This window comes from Lynx canadensis, chromosome C1 (genome assembly GCF_007474595.2).
Source record: "Lynx canadensis isolate LIC74 chromosome C1, mLynCan4.pri.v2, whole genome shotgun sequence".
NCBI classification, from domain to species: domain Eukaryota; kingdom Metazoa; phylum Chordata; class Mammalia; order Carnivora; family Felidae; genus Lynx; species Lynx canadensis.
This window is the reverse complement of record NC_044310.1, coordinates 196,200,402-196,213,684: the sequence shown is the minus strand read 5'-3', so window position 1 is coordinate 196,213,684 and position 13,283 is coordinate 196,200,402. Positions and strand designations below refer to the sequence as shown.

General features: G+C 35.3%; 1 protein-coding gene across 1 annotated transcript in view; it reads left to right on the top strand.

Annotated features, from left to right (window-relative positions):
• Positions 1-13,283, top strand: part of ERBB4 (erb-b2 receptor tyrosine kinase 4) — a 529,970-nt gene that overhangs the window by 210,974 nt on the left and 305,713 nt on the right. The window contains exons 5-6 of the mRNA XM_032594121.1: positions 6,548-6,666; positions 9,653-9,794. Of these exons, the coding sequence (XP_032450012.1) occupies positions 6,548-6,666; positions 9,653-9,794 (261 nt within the window). The remainder of the gene's footprint in view (positions 1-6,547; positions 6,667-9,652; positions 9,795-13,283) is intronic.

The window sequence follows — 13,283 nt, the reverse complement described above, 5'->3', positions numbered from 1 at the left end:
GACTTCCGCTCAGGTCATGAACTCACAGTTCAGGGTTCGAGTCCCGCATTGACCACTTGGAGCCTGAAGCCTGCTTCAGATTCCGTGTTTCCCTCTCTCTCTCTGCCCCTCCCCCACTTGTGCTCTGTCTCTTTCTCAAAAATAGATAAACATTAAATAATTTTTTTTAAGTGGCAAATCCTAGAACATTGCAGGTAATTTTGATTTACTAGGAATTAAATGATTCCTAGGTATTTTTTAAAGTATTCTGTATCCTGCTACTCAAAATGGTCTATGGACCAGCAGACAGTGACATTACCTGGGAGCTTATTAGAATGGACAATCTAGGTCCCCACTGATGTTGACCAAGTGAAAATCTTCACTAACACAGGAATTCCCATATTACAGTTTGAAAGGCCCCATTAGATAATCTGGTTCAGAACCACTGGGTAGAGGAAGTGAACAGAACCAAAAGGCCCTCCTGAGGGCAAGGATATGGAAGAAATGAGGAAAGAAGAAGCAGATAAGAAAAGAAGAGAAAAGTGGAAGAGTGTAAAAACACAAGAAGACACTTATAAATACTTTGCCTAAATTTAACCTTATTTATTTTTTAATGGGCAGAGATCTTTTTGTTTTGTCACTGTTATGTCAGCGCCCTGTTTTGCATTATTTATGAATGTTCTTTATCCTTTTGTAGCTCACAGGAAGCAGTAATAAATATTTAAGTAAATTGTCAAAGTTCTTTAAATAAATTTCTAAGGGAGTAACTTTAAACATGGTTATTATTATAATTGAAGAAGAAACTCAGGGCACCTGGGTGACTCAGCTTCTGACTCTTGATTTGGGCTCAGGGCATTATTCCAGGGTTGTGGAATTGTGCCCCACATTGGGCTCTATGCTGAGTGTAGAGGCTGCTGGAGATTCTCTTTCTCTCTCTCTCTCTCTCTCTCTCTCTCTGCCCCTCTCCTCCACTCGCACTCTTTCTCTAAAAAAATTTAAAAAAAAATAAAATAAAATAAAGAAGTAACTAGCCACTATTTTTATGAGTGATGTACTGATATGATAAAGCTACTTACTTTAATTTCTTGAGATGATAGATATTCTTTCAACAGTATCCCCTTACCCTGGAATGTATGGTTCCTTAAACTTTATCCAATTCTTATTTAAAAATTTTTAATGTTTATTTTTGAGAGAGAGAGAGACAGACAGAGCATGAGTTGGGGAGGGGCAGAGAAAGAGAAAGACAGAATCCGAAGTAGGCTCCAGGCTCTGAGCTGTCAGCATAGAGCCCGATGCAGGGCTCAAACCTATGAACTATGAGATCATGACCTGAGCTGAAGTTGGATGCTTAACAGACTGAGCCACTTAGGCACCCCTATCCCTCTAATTCTTATGGATATTTTGGATGAATCTCCATTCCTAATCTCAAATTTGCTGAGCCCAATATAATAAACACCGTAACTTCCCAGATTTTACCTTATATTACACAATCACAGTTACTGATGTACCATCAATGAATAAGATAGTTAAAATTCGACCCAAATTTTTAATGCACCCAATGAAGCAATTTAGGAAGGATACTAAATATGAGAGGGGAATATCTAATGAAATAATACTCAGGCAACGGTGGAAATTAATATAACGAAAGCAATTATAACTCAATGTTCCCATGGAGACTAAGTGAGTTATCTCATTGATTTCAGGAACTGTTGTTTTGTTTTGTGTTTCCATCATAATAAAATATGAGTAGAGTTTGATGTGTTTAATTCATATTAAGTAGTATTATTAATCAATAAATGCCATTAAATAGATTATACAAAGGGAATGTTTTCTTTCTAAAAATAAATCTCATATAACAATGTGAAAAAATGTTTCTTAACTGTGTCACATCACTGTTTAGAGATTAAGCTTATTGTTTTGTTCTTTTTGCTTACTTATATTTTTACCTATCAAGCAAACACTTCTAAGTATATTTCATACTTACTGAACTTTCAAATAGAATTAAGGCATATGAACACTGGGATAGCAAAAAGTGCTATTTACTGTTGAATATATCATACTTCTTTTTATTTTTAAAATGAATTATAGACTGCTTCTGAAGCAAAACCCATAATTCTCTTTTTAATATCTTAAGTCAAAAGTTTCAAAAGTAATGACTTAGAGAGATGTTTCTTTGCAGGTTCTTGAAATGGAATGGTGTATCTAAGATCAAAGTGTCCTGAAAAAAGTATCAGTTATGTGATCACTTGATAGATAAAATTGCTATTTTGAACAATTTAAAGTTGACTCAACACGTATGAATGAATAATTTCATCTACATGCTTTAAAATTTTCAGAGCATAGGGGCACCTGGGTGGCTCAATCAGTTGGGCACCCAACTTTGGCTCAGGTCATGGTCTCAAGGTATGTGAGCTCAAGACCTGCTTCGAGCTCTGTGCTGACAGCTCAGAGCCTGGAGCCTGCTTTGGATTCTGTTACTCCCTCTCTCTCTGCCCCTCCCCCACTCATGCTCTGTTTCTTTCTGTCTCTCAAAAAAGAATAAATGTTAAATTTTTTAAATTTCAGAACATAATAATTATTATTGAACTTAAGATTGAAGTATGATAGATTAGATTTTAAAGTATTATTTTCATACTTAAATAGTATACTCAATAAGAGAATTGAACTCAATAGGAACATTTTATATATAATTTTAAAATAAATTAATAGTTAATTATCTTTATAAACATTATCTACATTAATTTTCTCATTTGGTAGGAAAGACCAAAATATATAAACAAAGAGAAACTGAAACATTTTGCATACTTACCTTAAACCACCATAGAGTTAAAAATAGAAATTAACAGTCATATGTGTTTAAGATTAAAATATGGTGTGATTTATATGCTATTAATGCTGACTCATTTTGTGCTATTTCCAGCTGAGCAATGCCTGTCAAGTTAAAGCAAGTTAATAGACTATACTGGGATAATACCTATTTTAAATCTAATAATTTGTTTACTTAGCATATGTCTGCTATTTCAGTTAACAACTTTGGTACATTCAAAAAGGCCTTGTTAAATCTGGAAGAGAGGAATTATATAAGAATTTATTTTTTACAAAATATCTATTAAAGTATTTTCTTTATATGGTATAATTAGAATATCTAAATAAATATACTACTTGGATAAAAGAGAGGAACATCAACATAAGTCCAATGTATGAATATGAAGAATTAATGAGTAGATATAATTTATTTGGGTATATTTCATATATGTAGTGTATATGTATATGTATTGTGTATGTATAATGTATATGAAATATAAATAACCATTACATGCATGACAGGTACAGTTCTAAACATTGGAAAACACCAACAAAATATGTAATAAATGAGTTATAAAATATGTTAGGTGGTGATCAATGCTATAACAAAGATGAAAGAAGGAAGGAAAGATGTAAGGAAGGAGGGAAAGAAAGAGAGAAGAGAGGGAGAGAAAGAGAGAAATAGAAAGAAAGAGAAAAAAAGAGTAGCATCCATCAGGAATCAGTAATTTGAAACGGATTCAGTATTAAATAGGGGTAGACTTCACTGAGAGAATGAGATTTGAGCAAAGGAAGGTAAAAGAACAGGACAAATAGGTTTACTATGTAGAACTTGCCATTAGAATACTTACAAAAGAAATAATTTATTTCAAAATTTAATGTGACCCAAGCTGCAAATACAAAATACGCTGTCACAAATCCAGACTTAAAAATCTGTCTTTCAAAATCCTCTATATCAGATAACTCTATTTTTACAAAATAAAAGCAAGACAGGGAATTAATCCAAATGTTGTTTCAGTTTAAACTCTATTTAATGTTTGTATTGCTTTTACTACCTAGGTAAGAATATAATCAAGTCCAAAAAAGGAATATAGTTCATACTTAAATATTATATATTATTTTATGAATATCATAATCATGTTCAAATAAACAGGGTCCAAGTGAAAATGTAGAATCATGAAATAATAACAAAATTTAAGGAGCATTTAAGTCTAATGTATGAATTAGCAATAATTCAGTTATTTGCATTTTGATATGCTGTGTTTCTGGGTATTTTAATATTGTCTATTTACAGGGTTTAGTACCCTACCTCTTTAGTTTTCTTTTCCTTTGATATGTCCATTAAGCAGTACCCAAATGCTTTCACTGAGTTGGCAATGTATGATTTATTTAGTTGGAAAGGATACTTACTTTCTTGTATAGGAAGTGTCAAGCACTGTACCAGTCCCTAAGGATAAAAACATCAATAATAAGACAATAGACTTCAAAAAATTACTCTAATAGTTTAGTAGAGGGAACAAACCTAAAAAAAAAAAGGTACAATGTAAAGTACAATAATAATATCTAACCTGAGAACTATTAACAGGGGCCATGTGAAGCACTTTGTACCTATGTCTCTATTTATCTTCAATCCCATTAGACACATATGATTACTAAATCCATCTTAAAACTGGCAAAATGAAATACAAAGATATTCAATAACTTGTTCATATCACGAGAATAGTTAGGATTTGGGTGTAGTCCTTCAGACCACACAGTCTGCATTAACTTTCTCCCTTGTTCAGAAGAAACGGTGATAAAATAACTCATCCTAGCGATGTATCTGGAGTTTTCAGAGAGAAAATGGCATCTGAATACAATCTTATACATGAATATTTGCCAGGATAAGAAGACAAGAAGGGTTTTTAGCATGGATGAGAGCATTATAAAAAGGCAATGAGAATCAAAATTGCAAACAATGCAAGAAATCAGGAATCACAAGTGGTGTTTGTGTATGGATGGATGTGAAAAGCACAGTGAGAGACACCAGTATAGATAGAGGTGGTGTTTAATTGATGAAGCACTTTTATCCCTTGCTATGGGTTTCCTCCTTTAGTGCAGGGATTACAAGTTTTACCATGTGAAACAACACTGATTTATAAGCAGTGGCTTGTATTTTCAAGCATTGCTTTTAGAGCAGCATAGAGGATTAACTGGGATCTGAGAAACCTTTTAGAAGGCTATGTAATAATTTAGATATATGTTTTTGAAAAAGTTGGAGTAGGAGGAGGGACAGTAATGAGGACTGTTAGTTAGCAATTTTATTTGATAATTTTGTTAGGTATGCGAAGTGAGAGTGAGGGCAAAGGAGAAATAGAAAACACATCCCAAATTTTTAACTAAGCTACTGGATGGATGGTACTAATTAAGAGAAGAGAACAAAGGAGACAGATACTCTCAATTGGTGGAGGTGAGAAAGTGTACATTCCACATTGTACCTCTTGAGGTATCTAAATGGGTCTTTTGTAGGCACCTGGTAATACTTGCTGCTGCTCAGTAGAAAATTCAGATTTGGATCTGATGTCATCTATCTATAAGTAGTGTGAAAAGTAGGGAATTAATGGTTTCATCTAGGCATGAGCCCATAACCCAAAGAAAACTGTCAAGACCAACTGGGGGAATACTACTGTTTAAAGGTCAGAGTCTTTCTACAGTAGCAATGAAGGAAGCTTTGAAGAACTGTTTAAAAAGATGAAAGGAAAGCAGATTTAAGTGGAAATATGGAAGCCAAGAAGGGATGTGCTATATATATTCTGTAACATTTATTTCTCTAAATACTTAAAAAGTGTCTCTTTGGAATAAGTGAAATAAGTGTCCCTCAGTGCTATAATTTTGATGCCCAGCCTATTGCACTGATTTTACTAAAGCATACCTCGATACAGTGCTGTCAGCTTGGATCAAAGGATGTTGTCAGAAAAGACCAATGGAAATTTTTGTTGTCTCCACTATGAATGTGCCCCTCCCTTCCTTCCTTCTTTCCTTCCTCCCTTCCTTCTCTCCTTCCTCCCTTCCTTCTTTCCTTCCTCCCTTCCTTCTTTCCTTCCTTCCTTCCTTCCTTCCTTCCTTCCTTCCTTCCTCCCTCCCTCCCTCCCTCCCTCCCTCCCTTGCTCCTTCCCTTCCTCCCTCACTTCTTTTGAGGATATTGCACTGTTCCTTACATAGGAATCTTGGTGGAAATTTTACTTAAATCTCAAGAATAGAAACACTTATGCTACTATTGACCAGTTATCTGTGTCTGTATCATTATTTATATATCTACTTGATATGAATCTTGTAAGATATAATGTGAATCATGTAAAAGTTTATGTTCCCTTGACTACTAAAAAGCTTGGATTATTTCTGGGGATACCTTCTGCCATAAAATCTTACTGTGCACATTGTGAATTGACTTCACTGCTGACTCCATTTTTTGCACCCTGCCAAAATGCTTACTCAGTTACTTCAAATTTGATTCTTTCCTGCTAAATTGTACAATATTTTTGTAAAATACGAGAGGTGCTTTCTGGAACAAGAAAGAAGATAAAAACAAAAGTATGTATTAATTTTTGAAGGTTTTTGTACAGTAATTTTGCAGACTTCATTTGGTACATATTAGCTGAATTGAGTCAGTGGTGGGTTGAGTGTTGTTACCTGAGAGCTCAGCCTTTGTCAGCTACTCCAAAGCACCTTAGAAGTTTCTCTTGGTGAATGACTTTGATCAAAGTCTCATCTCTGCCTTCTGCAGTGACAAGGACGGTGTGTGCAGAACAGTGTGACGGCAGGTGCTATGGACCCTACGTCAGTGACTGCTGTCATAGAGAATGTGCTGGAGGTTGCTCAGGACCAAAAGACACCGACTGCTTTGTAAGTCTTGGAGATCCCCTTTTAGTCTCCTGACCTCCCTCCTTTCTAGTTGGATTCGGGCATACTGAATCTTTAACTTCTCATTAAAATAAGATTGAATTTAACCATTTTAGGATTAAGAAGATGTTTTGCCTTCCTATAATACATCTCCTCACTGGGTGGCTATTGATTAACTATGATGTTTCTGTTATACTAAATGAATTAGGTCTTTCAGACATAATTTATATTACAGGTGAGGTGTATTGGAGAATGAGAAGGGGAAAAGATAAAAAGATATTGAGATATCTTTTAAAAGCTAATAGTGCCCTTCCAAAATTTACATTGATTACCTGTTTATGTTGTTGCATCATTGAATTTTCTGAGTGGGGGCTCTTGAATTTTATTTCTTGAATTTAAATTTCAAGATTATAGCTCTTGATTTCAAGATTATTCATAAATTTATCCATTTAACTATTTCCCAGTATATTTTGTTTACAAGTTAATATTATTCAAAATTTATAAGATTTACAAACGCATGCTTAAAGCAATTTATATGCTAATCAGTGTGATTTTTATTTTAGAAAAGGACAGTTTTCTTTCCTTAAAATTAACATTTATAGCTTTTTGGGGACATGTTTTAATTACATTTTAATATCCCCAATACAGTTATTTCTGCTCTTTTGAATACAGACAATTCTGTGAACTATAGTTACCACAATTTCATAAACAGACATTGTTTTCATTTTATGCTAAAAATAATAAAATAAGTAATTGTTTTTGCTATTAACAATGAACAGAGATATTCATTTTTTCCCATTTGAAATACCCAGAGAATACACATATATATTAAGAATTGAACATTTTTTTTTAATTTTTTATTCAACGTTTATTTATTTTTGGGACAGAGAGAGACAGAGCATGAACGGGGGAGGGGCAGAGAGAGAGGGAGACACAGAATCAGAAACAGGCTCTGAGCCATCAGCCCAGAGCCTGATGCGGGGCTCGAACTCACGGAGTGCGAGATCGTGACCTGGCTGAAGTCGGACGCTTAACCGACTGCGCCACCCAGGCGCCCCGAGAATTGAACATTTTTTAAATGACACAACTCTGAAAATAGGCAAAACATAAATTAAACCTCTTATGATATAGTCATTTCTTAATTTTCTTAATGCTACAAGAAACTTAATTTTTCTACCCTAATCCTATATTGAAACAAAAGTATATATTGCAGAAGTGAGTAGGGAAGAAGAAGTAAAGAAAAGAAAAATGTCAAAAATTTAAGGAGGATGCTCAGCAGGTCTTGAAGTGAAACGCTTTCCCTTGCCTATCACCTGATACGGGGTAAAGCCTGATGTGGGGGACACTGAACAGGTGTTATAGTAACAATTCCAAAGCAGTAACAACAAGAAACACAAACAATAGCCATTCTTTCATGGTTCCATTATCATGATAAGCAGAGTGCCTGGTGAGCTTTAGAATTCTCATTTCATTACTTTTATGGAATGGTCCAATGACTCCACTTTGGCATTTGGTACAGAATGTTCAAGAATGCCAGACCGAGGCCTTGGTGTAAGTTCCGTTGTTTTGTGTGCAGTCTGGAAGGTAAATTTGTTTGATTCCTCTGGTTTATGTCCCTTTGTTGCCAAGCAGTCTGTGCACAACACTGCATAAAGTATGTTCGTAAAGCAATTATGAGGACACATGAAGTTTTATAGCCATAAATTAAAACTCACTGAGTTTTCCTGATTGCTTTTTAATAGATTCTTCCTGGAAAATGTCATCGTAGTGAATAATGTATCATGAGTGAGTCTCGTTCTGATTATGCATCTAGTAGGCCATTGTCAGGGAATTGTCATGTTTGTGATGAAGCACTTGCTAAAACAACAATTGATGAAGAAAATGTTTTGAAGAAACAAAATGAATTAGTGCTTATTAATAACCATACATACAATTTATGATGAAATATAAAATATAGCTAGAGTTCATATGAGCTTACCTTCCAAGGCCTAAATTATTCCTCTGAAGGTTTAAGTTGTTCAATTAAGAGAATTAGTTCATCCACTCTTTTGAAAGCCATGTTTGTGTGTGTGTGTGTGTGTATATATACGTGTGTGTGTGTGTGTGTGTGTGTGTATATAATTTGTATGTATACGTTACATATATTTTATATCAAATACCTCTCAGGTGGCAAAATTGTTTTTAATTCTTCTCAAATGCATTTGAACATATTAACAAATGAAGTCTCAATGCAAATAGGTAAGTCAGCAGAAACAAACTGTTTTATTTGAACTTGATGGCTTTTACTAAATGGTGTGGTATTATGATGAAAGCCACACAGGAAATGGCAGCACATTATTTAATCATGAGCTAAGTATGTCTGCTTCCCTTCATTTCAGCGTCAAATACTCTGTATTTACATGGACTAGTCACCTTCCAAAACCTTTTCTTCAAGTCCAGTGTAAATGGCTCCTCACCAATGTTTCCTCACCACACAGTGATGACCAATGTACTTCTCATGCTGCTTCCGGCACTGAACTTTCCAAACACCAGCTTTAAGGAAAATCTAGATTGTAGAATTGGGAAGTCAGTTGCCAGTGCCAGACTCTGAGACTCAGCATAAACACTTTGAATGGTGTGAGTCAAAATTTTTTTTTCACTGTGAGCTAATTTTAATAACTTAAACCAATTATTAATTTGGAGACCACTGGACAGAGACTAAGTAATTTGAACATCAATAACTTTGTAGAGATGGTATATTCATTGGCACTGGAAAACCAGTTTTATAAAATTTTAGAAGTCCAAAACAAGTTAGAACTTAACACTAAGCACTTAATGACTACAAAGTGTCAAATTTTATACTTTTTGTGAAATAAGTATAGAACACATGTGTAAAAATATAAATATAATAATAAAGAATACATCCTTCTCACAAAGCTGTTACAGCAATGTTCTTTTAACAAGTTATGAAGGTTATTTTTAGATGAAATTAATACTTGCTATGTTGCAGGCCTGCATGAATTTCAATGACAGTGGAGCGTGTGTTACTCAATGTCCCCAAACTTTTGTCTACAATCCAACCACCTTTCAGCTGGAACATAACTTCAATGCAAAGTATACATATGGAGCATTTTGTGTCAAGAAATGCCCACGTAAGTAACAAGATAAGAATAGCCAATTTAATGAGATCATCATTTAAAAACAAAAATTTCATATACATTTATTGTAATTTAAAACTTGCAATAATATTGTTGGATATACTTGGATTTAGGTCCTATTGCTACCATTTCACAAATAAGAAAATTAAAGTTCAAAAAATTAAAGTGATTGGTCCAAAGTCTCAGCAAAGGAGTGTCATGCTTAAAGTTAGAATGTAGTGTCATTGCCTTCTAAGCTCACTGTTTTCACTATACCTCAGTGTATTTGTACATGATACTGTTTCTCAAAAAAGTGCTTAGTTAAGTGGCAGCAAGCTTTGTAATGAATGAGGTCTGCTTCTAATCACAATGAATTTTTACCTAATATCATTTCTGATTACTTATTTGTAATAGATTGTGTAGCATGATAGTTTTAATATCAAATCTAATCTTAAACAATAACAATAGATGTGAAGGGCATGTTGACAGATCTTTACAAAATTGATAACTCATCCTGGGAATTCCAAGTGACCAGCTTCACTTTCATCAAGAATTCAGTATAATGTATGTCTTCATGTTTGTTCCAGAGTGAGCAATGGGACATTATTTCTTCATTGTTTTACCTAAGAAAAAGAATGACTACATTTGTCCACATACTCATTTAAAAGAAGAAGGTTTTACAATCTACATCATACCGCTGTTATGGTTTTCTTGTTTTGTGTCTGTGATTGAATAGGAAGTGTGAAGGACATAGGATTAGAGTGGTTACGGTTTCTGGCTCTGCCCACTTATTACTTATGTGATTTTAAATGAACTATTTAGTTTTCTGTATTCTCCTTACGAGGTGGATAGTAATAATCATGGTTCTGTCTTTCCTAGAGTTATTATAATGATCAAAGGTTTGGGGAATAAGAATCAGAGGGACAGTATATAAAAACAAGTGTTTGAAAACAATGACAATTCTCGTTATTATTATTACATACTTTTATATTGGTTAAAAGAATAGTTATGCATATAAGCTTTTAATACCTAAATTGTGGCAAGTGGAGAACTATTTTGTGAAATTACATGCCCAGTTTCCTTAGATAACTCATAAATTTCCTTTCTTGGAATAGTTTAGGTCAATCAAATTACAGACTGATTTAAAAACACTTCAGTATTTATCTATGTAAAATTCAAATATTTGAAGGGCCCTGCTCATGAGGCATGAACTATTTTGGGAAAACAGACATTTAGCTTTTAAATACTGGTCCACAATCTCCAACCCAGAATTCTAACATTCAAAAATTACAGACAAATATTTTTTGCAACTCGTTTGGCTGCAAAATCTGTACCTGACTGATATGAGGGTATTTATAATTTGTATTTACTCCACTTGATATATATCGCTGCAAAACTGTAGAGGTGTTTAAATATGGGGTATTTCTGAAGACCTTGCAGAAAGGATGGCCACATAATATGCAGTGTATTCAGATGTTGCAGGCTTGGTTCTCCTCACACAGAGGTTAGGTCCTTAAGGAGGAGTGTTCTCAGAATGACTACAGAAGGAGAAAGAGAAGGAAGGGAACAGGCTGCAATGCAGTGTCAACAATGTGCCTTCTGTTGTGGTGGATGCCCTCTGGTGGATGTTAACTGGGAATGCAAAGATCTTCACTGCCCACTCCCATGGATTCATATACATCCCTCCACCGCAGACTTCCTTCAGTCCCAGACTTCCCAATATTTCTTCTCCCATGGCCAACTACTGCTCATGAGTCCATACTTACTGTAAGTCCATACTTACTGTGTGTTCCGCACAAAGTAAGTGATCATCTGAACTATCCAGAACTATGCCCACTGGTAGGTTTTTTCCTTGCCACTGTCTTTCAAGTCTGCTCCTGAGTGAGCCGCAGGGCCACTGCCGTTCATTTTGAGTGGCTTGCACCCACATAGCAAACTTAATTTTTGTCTTCGTCTGTTAACTCTCACATGTGCCCTCTTTTGGCCCCCACGCAGACATAGGTATGAGCTGAGTGAGAGGTGCCAGCACGAGGAGTCTGGGCTACCTGCTTATGTGTTTATTTATGCCTCTGCCATGATTCACATCCAATCTTAAATATACTGCTTCTATCTTGGGGTAGATTCCTGTTGAACATGGCCAACATTATGACATCATGGTTCTAATAAAACCTGATGCATGATGGGCAAACCTTTGTTTAATTTTTTTAAGTTTATTTATTTATTTTGAGGGAGAGAAAGAGAGCAAAAATGAGAGTGAGCACGAGTTGGGGAGGGTCAAAGAGAAGGAGAGAGGATCCCAAGCAGGCTTTGTGCTATTACTGCAGAGCCCTACGTGGGCTCGAACTCATGAACCAGGAGGTCATGACCTGAGCCGAGATCAAGAGTCAGACATTTAACTGACTGAGCCACCTAGGTGCCCCTGTGATGGGTAATTCTGACTAGAAGGTCAATCAATGACCCATGGTTAGGTGCTCTATCTCTACCAGGAGCCAGAAGCGTATCAGGAGTTGTTTATTAAATAGCATACGATTATGTGCTACAGATTGTGTGGCTTAGCTATAGAATTGTGGAGGTCTCAATATGATTTTCCAGCTGGGACGTGCCATAACTCCACATGACTTATTTTCCCACAACAGACACTCCTACTACCGATAGCCTCTTGGGTTTTATTACCCAAGTCGCATAATTGCTTGCATCCCAGACTGGACTTGCACAATATGCCTTTCCTGATCTGAGCCCCCTTCAAGGCCAAAAGCCTTCCATACCACTGAATATTAGTCCAGAAGCAGTATTCCCAGACATGGAAGGATACTGCCTTTGAAATATAAAGTGGCCTAGCAGGTATTGTGTTTTCTCTTTATTGTGGGAGGCTTTCGATGCAATGATTTGTTCTTTTTTTGGGAGGAGACAATGTCATGGCATATTCCAGATCACTGGACCCCTAAACATTTTACCACTGTATCAGGTAATTGTATATACCTGGTTTATTTAGTATACCTTTCCTAAGATGCTGCCTTTCAAATCCCATTTTGTTTCTTCATATAAAACTAGGGAACAGTTTATATGACATTCCACTGAAAGATAGAACACATTTTAAACATTTCCTCCTGGATATGAAGTGCACTTTCTTGATCCAAGGCAATTCAACTTCAGCTTCATTTGTGCCTCATGTAACTTGAAGTATTTTTAGGCTTCAAACTTGCATCATGACATGAAATGAAGTGGAACTATTGAAAAACACAAACTAAATGTCATGTAGTTTCCTAAGTCTATAAAAGAAATTCTCTCTATCTTGGGGGCAATTCAGGATGTGGAGCGGTAGTCAAGCAAGTAGTAACCATTGTTAACACATGCTGCCCTTGGATTTGAATGTGGATGCTCATAGATTCTATTTCAGGCTGAGATATTTAAACGGAGATGTTTTAAGGAAAGAGATGTGTATACTACCAATGATGCTAATCATTGTCAAGCCCTAAAATACCTTATTTTAAAGTTGTTTGCTGA